At 44.4% G+C, this 14,221-nt stretch overlaps 1 protein-coding gene across 2 annotated transcripts in view; it reads left to right on the forward strand.

The window, feature by feature from the left end:
- The window catches only part of zfyve21 (zinc finger, FYVE domain containing 21), a 19,379-nt gene extending 6,505 nt beyond the window's left edge, over positions 1–12,874 (forward strand). The window contains exons 4-9 of one of the 2 annotated variants that reach the window (XM_048242213.1): positions 1,769–1,844; positions 7,870–7,964; positions 10,030–10,083; positions 10,892–10,913; positions 10,998–11,106; positions 11,633–12,874. In XM_048242213.1, coding sequence (XP_048098170.1) covers positions 1,769–1,844; positions 7,870–7,964; positions 10,030–10,083; positions 10,892–10,913; positions 10,998–11,106; positions 11,633–11,668 — 392 coding nt within the window. In that variant the 3' untranslated portion in view covers positions 11,669–12,874. Of the gene's footprint in view, positions 1–1,768; positions 1,845–7,869; positions 7,965–10,029; positions 10,349–10,891; positions 10,914–10,997; positions 11,107–11,632 lie in introns of those variants that run through there. The other variant, XM_048242206.1, reaches the window with a different exon arrangement.
- The last annotated feature ends 1,347 nt before the right edge of the window (positions 12,875–14,221 follow it).

The following is a 14,221-nucleotide window of genomic DNA, read 5'->3' on the forward strand; positions in this document are numbered from 1 at the left end:
ATTAGACCTATACACTACTGAACTGAACTGAATGCTACCTCTGACTAAGAATGCATTACTTTGCAATTGTATAGTCTTTTATTTTGGAATCTTAAGAGCAATAAACGTATATTCCAATGTTAAGGAATTCATGTTTTTGTTCATTATCAACATGTATAAGTTGCTATTAGTCAATTAATGGGGAGATAATTGATAATCGAATCGAAATCGAATCGGACTGAAAAATGAATCGTTAGATGCATCGAAAAAATAATCGCTAGATTAATCGTTTAAAAAATAATCGTTTATCCCAGCCCTAACACACACATTAAAGGGACACCAGGCAACGTTGTCGTGTTAGTTAATCATCTTCGTAAGTCGGTATATGGTTAAATGACTCATTACGGGGCGAATGAAGGCTCTCTCGCCCGCCCCTACTGCCTGTAGGAAGAATATCCCACTTGCAAGTTCGGTGTATCCTACCCGCCGACCGAAACCGGATCAGTTTACAGCACAGAGGCAGGCTAACGAAACGCTAGAGATTGTTGCAAACGTGTGTATAATGGCAGAGCCGGCGAAGAAGCAGCGAAAACCCTTGACTGAAGACGCAAAGAAAAGGAAAAGAGCTTCAGACCGAGCGAGGGGGAGTTTCGTAGAGAAAAAGCATCAGGCTTGCCTGGTGTGCCTTTAACACAGCCACTAACACACACACGCACACACATTAACACAGACATTAACACAGACACACATTAACAGACACACACACACACACAGTTTCTAAAACTAAAATAGGGAATCGATTTTAACCAAATATGTACACTATTAATTTTAAACAAATTAAAGAAATAGAAAAGATTTAAAAAAAAGATAGATGTAACAAAGCCATAAATGGAACAAAACTCCCAAACAAGCAGAAAAAGAAAATAAAGAATTCCCAAAGCGCAGTATGCGTTGCGAAAGCTAAAAAGAAATTTTTACGGAAACAGTTTTAATTGGTTTCAATCGGCTGCTGCTGCAAAAAATGGAGGACAACGGCGGTCAACTTGTACGACATGAGAGAGAGACGAGTGATGACCCATAATAACTTGAGGAGTTCGATATGGAAGCACTTCGGGTTTGGAGAAGGACAAAGTGGTATGCAAACTGTGCAGTCGTGAGTTGAGTTCCTACGTAGGCCAAATTTGTTTGACATTTCTAATCGTAAACAGTACACAGCCACGTTGAAGCCTGCAGTAATGGTTTTTACTGATGTTATGGCAGTCCACTCTGCTTATTGTTTTTCGAGAATGTTGCACTCCTGTTTGTCATTGTGCCCGAAACCTCACGCCAATAAATCATCAGAAATATTGCTGGCTTGTGCGTCTTAAAGCACCCTCTTTACATTCATCCTAATGCCTATTAGTTGTCCATGGATTATACATGGCGTTGAAAATGGAAACGTCTTTAGACATGGAAAATCGATTTTACAATCGATTCAATGAACACTTATGTATCAAAGATCGAACAGGATTTTTTCACCGAATTGAAATCCCTAACAGACACACACACACACACACACATATATTAACACACACACACACACACAGAGAGTCAGGCATTGCAGAGAGTGCACTGGCATCTCCTTACTGTACGACAGAGAGATTGTTTCTGTCTGAGGTATTTGTGGGCGTGGCATTGCATGAGGCTGATTTGATGTGATTGGGGATTTCCTGTGAGGCTGATTTGTGATTGGTGATTTCCTGTGAGGCTGATTTGGGATTGGTTGATTGGTGATTTACTGTATTTGCAGGCGGGACCTTCCTGGTGACCTTGGGCTCATCTGAGAAATCAGAAACTATGTCATGCCGTCTGTCTAACAACCACAGGTACACACACACACACACATGCACACTCAAACACAGTACGCCTATATGCAGAATATATATGTGAAGTCGAGCTACAGTTCTAGCTCGGCTAGGGGAATTGACTGGATCATTATCTCCATTTGCATGACAAAGGAAAAGGCCCTTTTTGACCTAAGTACGAATGCCTTACTCCACTATGCTAGATGGCGATATGCCTCCAAACACCAAACATTACCCAAACGGTCCACATTATCTTGATTAGCTTGTTAACTAGTGATCTTTACATTGTCAGTGTTGCTAGTTAAATAGTGTTCATGCTGGGCGATGCTAATTCATTTACAGTATGAGTGTGTAGGGGTACAGTGGGTCCCAGTTAAGTTTGGACAGGTTCCTTCAGGAATCACGATCCCCATTTTCTCAGCAGAAATGGCACAAACTGCAGTTGACACAAACAACCACAAGGTGTCACTTTGGATTTCTGCCACTACTATTTTTGATACGACTTGACTTACTGCTTCCATGATGCATTTTCCAAGTCAGTAGAACAATCAGAGAAAGCTGAGCCATTACCAAACATATATGATAATACAATAGCGTGAGTTTATATATCTTATACCCTATTTGTCACGGTTACTTATAGATTTGATAGTGTAACGATAAGCGCATGAGACTTTCAGCGGGGGCACGGGAACTTGAATTGATCATGGTAGTTTAAGCTTACACTTCACAAAACATTCTAATATGAAAATCTAGATGCAATTGTTGTAAGATTTTTAAGAAACTTTAAAGGTACTTTAAGAAAGCACCGTGTGCAGGGATGGAGAGAGAGAAAGCGAGAGGGGATAGGCCTATATGTGTTAGAACTTAGATGCGTGTGGAAAGTGCTGTTGAGACTGGAGCGAGTCATATTCAAAATAAGGCAAAAAATAAATCCGCAGATAAAACCAATTATCCTCATTCATTGCAACCGCAGCATGCCTGCTTGCCGATGTTCAAACGAAAAAGATATCAAAGCACCTTTTGCGTTTGAATGTAGCACGAATTTAAACAGCTTGACAAATGATTTAGCTAATTGATTAGCCTGTACAGCAATTGTTAAACATTTACCTGTACAAGTACATTGTTAGCCTACAGACCAATTTCCATAGTGCACATCTTATCAACAGTTTGAATGTCGTGTGTGTTTCTGCATTGACAAATACCGTTCAGCACAATGATTCATGCCCAATTAATTTCCCCTGTTAAAGTGTTCGCCTTTGTTACACTATTTGGTTTCATGATGTAGCCTAACACCATATGGCCAAATATGTGACTCAGCTAATGTTATAGGCTATACAATTTCCCCTCTTAAAGACAAGCTGGTGTAGCTTATTAGACTAGGCTACTATTAAAATGCACAGACGGTAGCCTTGGCTATGTGTAAAGTAAGCTATCGCGATGATTTCATGCACGTAAGTTCATGCATCTGTCAAATTAAGTACAGGGCCTCGCACCCCCCTTGCGATGGCCCTGCAGCTCCTCCTAAGACAGCGAGGAAAAAAGTTAAAATCGCAAATAAACCCGGGAAAAGTTGACAGGTTTGTTTCGGTCCCAGTGATTATTTGTGAAATTGTGCAAACGACAGCCTTTTCAAGGCATTTCAAGGAAGGAGTCGTAGCGTGCAAGCTCCCAAATTGACCCAGTAGCCTAAGGCATCAATAAATTGTTGGGACTGGGGAGGGTCATGCGTTTTTTCTCAATCACTTTGGAGGGTCATAGAAAAATGTCTTGCTGGCGAGGGAGGGTCACGTCTTTTTTGACTAACGCTCCCAAAACTCCTCCAGTAGCCCCTTAAATAAATAACGAACAGTCCCTAATTGATTATAGCCTGTAGGCCTACACCAGCAATTGTTGAACATATACCTGTACAGGACATTGACAGTAGCCCAGCCTAACAAGCAGATGTTGCAAAAAAGACGCAATTAATCAGAAATAAATAATGTAATCTGCATCGCTTTATTTAACAAACTGCAAGCAACAAGAGGGTTGAGTTCGCTGTGAGGCCAAACCCAAGAGCAGAGCCTATCTGCTAAGGCACTCGATAGGCTATAACGAGCTGTGTGCGCCTGGAAAGACCATAAGATGCTTTCTGAATAGCACAGCGAAGACGGCTCTGGTCATCCCATACCCTCCCCCCACTTCCTGTAGCCTACCATTATGACTTTGCCGTTTTGGGACATTAAGCTTTTTCACGTTAAGCCCCCTCCCCACCCCTTCTTTCACAAGCAGTGGGGGCCTGGGCACAAAGTAACACTTTTGGTAGACAAAGGAGGGTTCTCAGCTTCTGTCGTTTGGCCACAATCCGTGCAACCAGGCCAGGACAGATATTTTAGAGCAGGGGTGTCAAACTCCTTTTCATAGAGGGCCACATCATTGAATTTATAGGTTACTGAGGGCCACATAATCGGCGAACATGTGCATGGTGCAACTATGAAATCGGTATTGCAGTATGGCTTATTCAAAATTGGTGTGTAATGGTCCTAACCACTTTAAAACAGTGTGGCTGAAATAAAAAACAAACAGCCTACAACAGTAACATTTTCCAATGCAACTTCTAGGCCTACAGTATTAGTTAACAACTGATCAATATGCATTCATGGACTGACATTGATGAGAATAAACTGCAGTCAATAATGTGCATAACAATGTCCAACACATATCACCACTAAAATTAACTGTGGCTAAGAAAGGTACTGTGTGTGTGTGTGAGAGAGAAAGAGAGGGTACGTACACCCACCCACCACCGCAAAAACAAATTCACGCGAGTACAATATTTGTCCGTTTCCCGGTTTTAGGTCCGTGCATTGCAAAAAAAGTAGCCTACATAGCATAACAATATCCACATGCAATAATACAACAACAACGTCTCACGATGACCTATTAATTTGGACAAATTGATACAGCCCTATAGCTAAAGTTACCTTTAGTTTTGTTCTAGCGATGCATCGTGGCGTCTGGCTTTAAACAGCTGTAATCTAACGTTCTGACAAGCACACCAATTGCCTACCTTGTTCTTGCCCATCTGGAATAACTCCTCTAGCTTTGCTGTCTCCATCCTTTCTGTTTTCGTTGTTTAAACTTGTGATATCCATAACTAGTGAATTAGCCCAACATTGTGTGCTGATAACCATATATAGATAGCCGAGTAAAAGAAAACAACAAGTAGCCTAGTTATGTGCCTGCGTGCGTATTCTGGCTTTAAAGTTTAATAATGTTCTGCACCTTTTACTAAAGAATAAAGAAAATTAAGAAGACATCTGAGCTGCACCGGCATCTCTCCTTCTCTCTAACACTTTGGCTAAATATTTCTAAAATCATTTGAGTTTCACTAGTCACATGTTTTAACAAGCAACACTTCTTATTGAACTAATAACAGACGTGTGTCGAAAATTGACTTTATTTTCCATACGGAGAAATAACATATGCAGAGTCTACCAAGGTCAATCTTGCCAAAAAAGTCCTCAAACCTGAAAACACATGAGGCAAAAGTGCAAAAAATCACAAAACACGCGCATATTTTTGTATTGCAATCATTGGAGCCTACAGTTGTAACAGCGCGTAACAGTCATTTTACTCCCCGTATGCGCTCATTATAAATAACGTTTAACGTGTCCCAAAAACAGCTATCAATTAATCACCAAACGTCTTATAAACAAGTATTGCCAGGAGCAACACCTTGCAAAAAATGATAACAATAGGCCCAGGCCTTTATATGGCTCTGTTCCTGCCTAGATTCGAACTCAGAACTGCCTGAAAGTTGCAGACCTATTCTGGATATACGTGCATTAACCCACTCGACCGTCAGACAACGCTATCTGCTTCGAGTAGCCTATTGGGTAGGAATGTAGCCTACACTGGTTGCTGTGGCACAGTCTTGAGTGGCGAATTCGTTTTCCTTTGTCATATGAATGCTGTCATTTTGTTAACATTACTGTTAAGGAGATGCTGTAGGCAAAGGCTATATTTCAACCTCGTTAGTGTAGTAAAAACAAATCAGAACTATTCACAAGGTTTCTGTGCAGCATATTTATGTTCTGTTAGCAAGCGAACTTCTCATGACTACCGACAAAGTAGCCTACTGCCAGCTGACGAAGCTCTCATTTTAAAACATTACTGAGAGACAGGCACTGTACAATCAAGAAATCTTGCCACAGAATCCAAAACTATGTTTAACATTATGTACAAAGCTTAGGCTACAGTGGACTAGCATGTTGCCGTGGAACGCCACAGCAGACTATGCTGCCCCCAAGCGGCTGCAGTTGTACTTACATTTCACCCAGCTGCGTGAATCACCTTGATCGTGAATGAAGTGTCAATTTTTAACTGGGACCCACTGTATGTAGGGGTGTCCATAAGGCATGTAGTTAGCGTCCCAACCGAACTGAAAAGGCTGAAGACTGAACTGTCCAGAGGTTGGCATGTGTGAGTGTCCAGAGGTTGGCATGTGTGAGTGTCCAGGGGTTGGCATGTGTGAGTGCTGTGTGAATGAATTCTGCTATTCTATTTTGACCATGTGAGGCTGTGCACATGCCATGAGGGGCTAGATGAGTCCGCACGTTACCATGGAGTTTGACCATCACGCTGAGGAGGATTTAAAAAGATGATGTGTTGTGATTGGTTGACACAGGTACCTCTTCGTGATGTGTTGTGATTGGTTGTGACAGGTACCTCTTCCTGATGTGTAGGGTTGGGTATCGTTTGGGTTTTATCCGATACCGGTGCTAAATCGATACTTTTAAAACGGTGCCGGTGCCTGAACTGGTACTTTGTTTTTAAAATGTTTTAAATTAAAATGGTCTAAAGCATGAATTGCTTTTTTTTTTTTTATTGATAAGACAAATTTGAACATGAAATTGAACTGTTATATTCAATTTACTATCAATATCTCATTGCTCCTACGAATAAGACATTTAAATGTTAAAACCGCTTGCCATGCATGCACACACAATGGTAAGCTCTGCTTTCAAGTTTACCCAGTGTAGGCGGTTTGCCATAAGGTATGTTAAAACCGCTTGCCAGAACTGCCAGGTCATGGACAACGGCATTTGCAAGCAAGCTAATCTAACAGGGACTCTACTTTCCAGTTAATTCAGTGTGTTCCCAAATGCTTCAAGAAATGTCATGTCTTAACCCATAACACGCAGTAGTTTTGAACATGTTAGGCTACATGTCGGTGTTTAAGTGTTTAGATTCCCAGCGCTAGCCTAGTAGGCATTTTAACAGCAACTATGGCTATGCGCTAACACCAGTCAGCTGAGTTTAATTAGCGATAACGTACGGAGATGGTTTCTTCTACCTGATGTCTTTGACAGCTCAGTGACATCAGGTAACCTACATATTTATGTTTTTGCCAGCTAACTTTTAACATGATCTTCATATTCATTGTGATGCTATATGGGCCTCATGCACATATAAGATTAATATCATGCCATTATGTTGTTTAACACACCGTGAAATAAAGTTTTCACCTTACAACTTTGCTGATAACATTTCAAATAAATGCCAGTTAGCGCATTAGCAAGGATAGTGTGTAACATATATGCTAGCCTACTGTTGATGTTTCATAGCCTTTTGCTTGTGTGTAGTTAGGCCCACTGCTAGATTTTGACAGGAGCTCGCGATATCGCTTTAAAGTAAGCTACTTGGGCTCCGCATGAAGCTGTCAAACACTGTCCACTTTCGCCTATGTGGTGCACCCCTCTGGTTTATACATCCAGTGTTTATGTTAGCTAACTGTATCTGGATGTGTTGCTATCAGAGCAAGACGTTAGAGATGGCGCATGACATGCAGTGATGCCTCGTATAAAATAAAAATGAAAAAAAAAAAACGCTATTTAAGCACCGAAATGAGGCACCGAAATCCACGTTGTTATTCGATGCAGTTACTACCGTTTGCGTTGGCACCGGTGCCATATTAGAACCGTGTTTCGGTGCCCAACCCTACTGATGTGCTGTGATTGGTTGTGACAGGCTCCTCTTCCTGATGTGCTGTGATTGGTTGACACAGGTACCTCTTCATGGATGGAGACAGCAGCCATTTTGAGGTGGAACTCTCCCGTATCACCAGCATGCAGGTGCAGACAGACGGCTCCACCCCTGGAGGTGAGTGTGTGTGTGAGTGTGCGCGTGCGTGGGTGCGTGTGTGCATATATTTATATGTGTATGTATATGTGTGCATGTGTAATGGGGGCCATAACAAGCTCTTTTATAAGCACTCGCTCGTGTTCTAGAACAGCAGGGGTAACTGGGGCTGGTCCGCTTGTGTTCTAGAACAGCAGGGGTAACTGGGGCTGGTGCGCTCATGTTCTAGAACAGCAGGGGTAACTGGGGCTGGTGCGCTCGTGTTCTAGAACAGCAGGGGTAACTGGGGCTGGTGCGCGTTCGCTTTCTGATATCAGAGTAACAAAGTTACCATTGGCAGGCTAATCAGCTAGCCTCCGTATAGCCCACGGTGAAGGGCAACGAGGAGTCTGTATTAGGCTAGGCCTCTATAGATCTGTATTAGGAGTCTGTATTAGGCTAGGCCTCTATAGATCTGTATTAGGCTAGGCCTCTATAGATCTGTATTAGGCTAGGCCTATATAGATCTGCTAGGCCTATATAGATCTACGGAAAAGAAACCAAATGACAAGGACTAGTGGCGGCTAGTCAACGGATCAACTTAGTTCTAAAGAAAGTCTGGAAAGTTATCAGTTTTATCCCTCCCGCCGAGCCGTCCGGCTAAAGTTAATTATCCCACTTTAAGCCACAGAAGAGTCCCACCGTATCAGCTAAAATTAATTAGCACAGAGTTAATTAGCCCACCTTACGACATGGAGTCCCACCGTGTCCCCCTTATACTGACCAATGCGTTAACACTACTGGCCCCGACTCAGGAACTCAACTACACCACCAGCTACACAATAACTCGGCTATAACTCACACCTCCAACTACAGGGTGGATATAACTCACACCACCAACTACAGGGTGGATATAACTCACACCTCCAACTACAGGGTGGATATAACTCACACCTCCAACTACAGGGTGGATATAACAAAGACGTTCACTAATCTAGGAAGAGAGTGTATTATGGGACGATTCAGTTATGTAATGTATAAAGTATTGTGTTGTAAATGTTTAAGTCTGTTTTAAGTTTTAATAGAATGTGTGAATAAGAGAGTGATTGGGCATTAGGTCACCGTTTTAATAGAATGTGTGAATAAGAGAGTGATTGGGCATTAGGTCACCGTTTTGAGTGATTGGGCCGTTTTGATGTTTTATTATTTCAGGATATTTTATTACTAGATTAAATGTAGACATTCAAATATATTAAATACGTATTGATTTATATTTAAATTGCCTGTTATCATAATATGGGAAGTAGACTGAACACACACACACACACACACACATTTTAGTAGTGGTGCCATTCCTTGCCCCGCTACACATGCTTGTGTTTTATATATGTGTAAATATGTGTGTGTGTGCGTACACTTGTTTTGTGTGTGTGTGTGTGTGTGTGTGTGTGTGTGTGTGTGTGTGTGTGTGTGTGTGCGCGCGCGTGTGTGTGCATGCTTGTGTTTTATATATGTGTAAATGTGTGCGTACACTTGTCTTGTGCATGCCTGTGTGTGTTTGCGTATGTCTGTGTCAGTGTTCTGGGTTTTATGGGACAGAAGAGGTGAAGTTGTCTATAGAGAGAGCTGAGGCCCATAAAACTTAATGACTTCCTGTCCTCATTAGATACATTAATGGACCTGCTAATGACCACTTCCTTTGGGGTGGGAGGACTTCCTGTAGATCAGGGCAGTAGGGCTAGTGTTACATCTCTACACACACACACACATATACACGCGCACACACACACACGCACACAGGCTTGGGTAAATTGGTTGCTTGCTGCCCACTAATGATTTTTGGCTCTCTGTTGCTTCACTAACAGACCTCTTTCCACAGGACCTAGACACTTGAATTTTTGAATTTCCCCTTGAGATCAATAAAGTATCTATCTATCTATCTATCTGACACTGTGTGTGTGTCTGTGTGTGCGTGCGTGCGTGTGTGCGTGTGCCTGCGTGCGCGTGTGTGAGAGTGAGTGCGCATATGCTGTTTTATCTGTAATTTTTAACCCACTTTTGGCTACTGGTCTGGTTCTTTCTCTGCTCTATGTGTGTGTGTGATCAGAGAAAGATATTGACACATACACCAGCCTACTGGAGAGCACGGATCTGTCAGAAGGTCAGCCTGCTCTTCTTCTCTTTCCTCTCCTCATCCTCCTCCTCATCCTCCTCTCCATCCTGCATGTGCGTGCATGCGTGTGTGTGTGTATCCGTACGTGTGTGTTTGCGTGCGTGCGTAGATGTGCCACTGTCCTCATGCTTATCGGGGGTGGGACATTTATATGTATGTTTGTGTAGGACGTAAACATGAATCCTTTGCCGTGTTTGTGTGTGTATTGATTTGTTATACTCCATGTGCGAGTGTGTGCGCTTGTGCGTGTGTGTGTGAAGGGGGTACGTTTGGTTTATGTGTGTATTGATTTGTTATACTCCATGTGTGCGTGTGTGTGTATATGTAGGGGGTATGTTGCGTTCATGTGTGTATTGATTTGTTATAGTGTGTGTGTGTGGAGTGTGTGTGTGTGTGTGTGTGTGTGTGTGTGTGTGTGTGTGTGTGTGTGTGTGTGTGTGTGTGTGTGTGTGTGTGTGTGTGTGTGGTGGTACGTTGCGTATGTGTGTGTGTATTGATGTGTTATACTCTGCGTTAGCGTTCATGTGTGTGTGTGTGTGTGTGCACTGGGTAGGGTCCATGTGCCCATGTGTGTATTGATGTGTTGTAACACCAGCGCATTCATGTGTGTGTGCGTTTATACTGTGTGTGTGTGTAGGGGGCAGAATGCGTTCATGTGTGTATTGATGTGTTATACTCTGCGCAATGCCCCGTGTCGCTTGTGCGGCGATGTGTGTGTAGAAGTGCGCCAGCGCCCATGTGTGTATTGATGTGTTATACTCTGTGCGTGCGTGCGTGCGTGTGTGTGTGTGTGTAGGGGGTACGTTGCGTTCATGTGTGTATTGATGTGTTATACTCCAGCGTATGTCGGCGTGTCTGCTCCATGCGCAGGTGCGTGTGTGTAGGGGGCGTCCCCGAAGTAGGATGTTGCTGCAGTGCTCGCCCCGGTCCCAGGAGCTCCAACAGCTGCAGCTGGAGACCGCAGGAGACGACCGCAAAGGCCCCACAGCCTGGCTCACCGCCATGCACAAGGTGTGTGTGTGTGTGTGTGTGTGTGTGTGGGGGCTCACTGCCATGCACAAGGTGTGTGTGTGTGTGTGTGTGTGTGTGGCTCGCTGCCATGCACAAGGTGTGTGTGTGTGTGGGTGTGGGCTCGCTGCCATGCACAAGGTGTGTGTGTGTGTGTGTGTGTGGTGGGTGGGCTCGCCGCCATGCACAAGGTGTGTGTGTGTGTGGGCTCGCCGCCATGCACAAGGTCTGTGTGTGTGTGTGTGTGTGTGTGTGTGTGTGTGTGTAAAAATATCGCCATCAGTGTTGTGTCTATATAAAATAGAGAACGAGTTGTGTTAAATATAAATATAAAACACAAGTAACAAATCAACGGATGCAGAGTGTTAGGAGTCCACTGACCTTCATGTGACCTGAGATGCAGGAGCACCATAATGCAATCATATGATGGGAGCTGTTGTATGTTCCTGTCCAGAGCCCTTATTCACAGCCTGACCTCTGCTGCCCCCTGCTGTCTGCGTCTCGTCATGACTACCTTCTGTTCCTCCAGGCTGCCAAACTCCTGTATGAATCGCGTGACCAGTGATACACACACACACACACACACACACACACCGCCCCTGAGATGGAGAGATGGGAGAGATAAAGAGATGGAGAGAGGAATGAAAGAGTGGAGGTCTTCAGTCTTCAGTCCTGCAGTCTCCTCAGAGGCTCTCTGCAGTGCACCGGACCTGTGTGTGTGTGTGTACGTGTTTGTACGTGTGTGTGTGTGTGTCTGCCAGAGAGCTGCAGAATGCTCACTGACTCCAGTGCAATATAATTACAACACACACACACACACAGAGCTCTATGTGTAATGAATGCCCAGTGTAGTTTTATTCTATGGGAAGTGAAATGTAAATATCTTTCTGATCTTTCCTCCGCATAGCTCCACCACACACACACACACACCTACACACTAACCCAAGTATAACGTTTGTGTGTATGTGTGCGCCGAAGAAATATGGTTTTCTCCTTTGGTACCAGAATAATACAAACACATACTGCTTTACAACAGCACACACTTACCTCTGCTCCTCTCTGGTGTGTGTGTGTGTGTGTGTGTGTGTGTGTGTGTGTGTGTGTGTGTGTCTGTGTCTGTGTGTGTGTTTAATTTACTCTTAAGTTCATATCTTTTCGCACTCCCACCAGATGTAGACCTATGGGTGGGGCTCTGTACCAGAAACATTCATTTGGTATTTTTGTACGTTTTTGTATTTGTATACAGTCTGTCATATTAAAGGCGTTTTGCATCCACCTCAGCAACTAGTGACACACCCTCCCCCCCCCACGGCCTCACCCTCTCAGGTAGGCCTGCCCCCTACTGGACAAAGGCTGTAAGAACCAAAACCGCGGCGCCAGAAAAGCATGTTGTTGTGATAACTGTGTAAAGCACCAATATGTGTTGGAGTGGCACCAAGTCTGTGACTTTATGTGTGTGTGTAAGATCTTTATACGTGCGTGCGTGTGTGACCTTTATACGTGTGTGTGTGTGTGTGTTGTTGTTTTCTACTGAATGACCTGTTAGAAAGACAGTTGTGTGCCACAGATGTGTGTGTGTGTGTGTGACCAATTGGTAGTAATGATATTAAAGCAGGTGTGTGTGTGTGTGTGTGTGTGTGCGCGCGCGTGTGTGCGTGCGTGCGTGTGTGCGTGCGTGTGTGTGTGTGTGTGTGTGCGTGCGTGCGTGCCTGCCTTACTGAAGGACCAGTCTTGTACAGATTAATAAAGGCCATCTTCTGTCCACTGCCAATCTCCAGTGTAACTGAGTGTTTGATTTCTGAACACGAGCGGTAACTCTCACGTGCGGTAACTAACGTGTGCGCGGTAACTAACGTGTGCGCGGTAACTAACGTGTGCGCGGTAACTAACGTGTGCGCGGTAACTAACGTGGCCGCGGTTACTAACATGGCCGCGGTAACTAACGTGTGCGGTTACTAACATGGCCGCGGTAACTAACGTGTGCGGGGTAACTAACATGTGCGGTAATTAACGCGTGCGGTAACTAACATGGCCGCGGTAACTAACGTGTGCGGGGTAACTAACATGTGCGGTAATTAACGCGTGCGGTAACTAACGTGTGCGAACCTCCTGCCCTCAGGGTAGTGCCGCGCTGGTCAGAGATGCTCCACTGCAGACTGGCACACAACCCCAGAACCCCAAACTCCTCCAGCACACAACCCCTGGACCCGCATCATCAGTCCTGGCCCACACACACACATGCAGTGCCGGCCCACACACACACATGCAGTGCCGGCCCACACACACACACACGCAGTGCCGGCCCACACACACACATGCAGTGCCGGCCCACACACACACACACGCAGTGCCGGCCCACACACACACACGCACACACGCAGTGCCGGCCCACACACACACACGCACACACGCAGTGCCGGCCCACACACACACACGCAGTGCCGGCCCACACACACACACACACACACACGCAGTGCCGGCCCACGCACACACACACACACGCAGTGCCGCCCACACACACACACACACACACACACACGCAGTGCCGGCCCACACACACACACACGCAGTGCCGGCCCAGGCCCTGGGCTTTTAGCTCGATTGTCAGCACACTCGACTCCCGATCCGAGGTGCTGCTGTTCGCGGGTTCTAGTCCGGGCGTGTGCAGGGCTGAACTGCGCAGGTTCAACACAACGCAGGTTACACTTGACTATTATTGATACAAATGTCACATTATAATGTAACATTCTAAATTGAATTAATATAGTTATGTACACCAAACCAGTGTCACTTTAACCTTAGAGGGTACTTTAATCACAAAAGTGGTCTAGTATTATTTTTAACTTTCATATTCCACCAACAGAAATCCGGCTCCTTTCATGTTGGCGAACCAACATTTGAACCAGTCGGAGCATTTCGACCAAACAACACGGTTCGGAATGTGGCACTTTGGTTCAGAGTTTGTACCATAAAATATTTGTTTTTTCCTGCAAGCCGGAGAAGGCTAAAAGCATGAGTTTTCCGTCCATATCAACTATTTCCATGAGTAAAAAAAATAGTCAACTAGCATTACACTGCAGACGTTGAGTAGCATTTTAAACAGCTAATATCTGCCATT

Source organism: Alosa alosa, chromosome 1, assembly GCF_017589495.1.
Source record: "Alosa alosa isolate M-15738 ecotype Scorff River chromosome 1, AALO_Geno_1.1, whole genome shotgun sequence".
In the NCBI taxonomy this organism is placed as follows: domain Eukaryota; kingdom Metazoa; phylum Chordata; class Actinopteri; order Clupeiformes; family Clupeidae; genus Alosa; species Alosa alosa.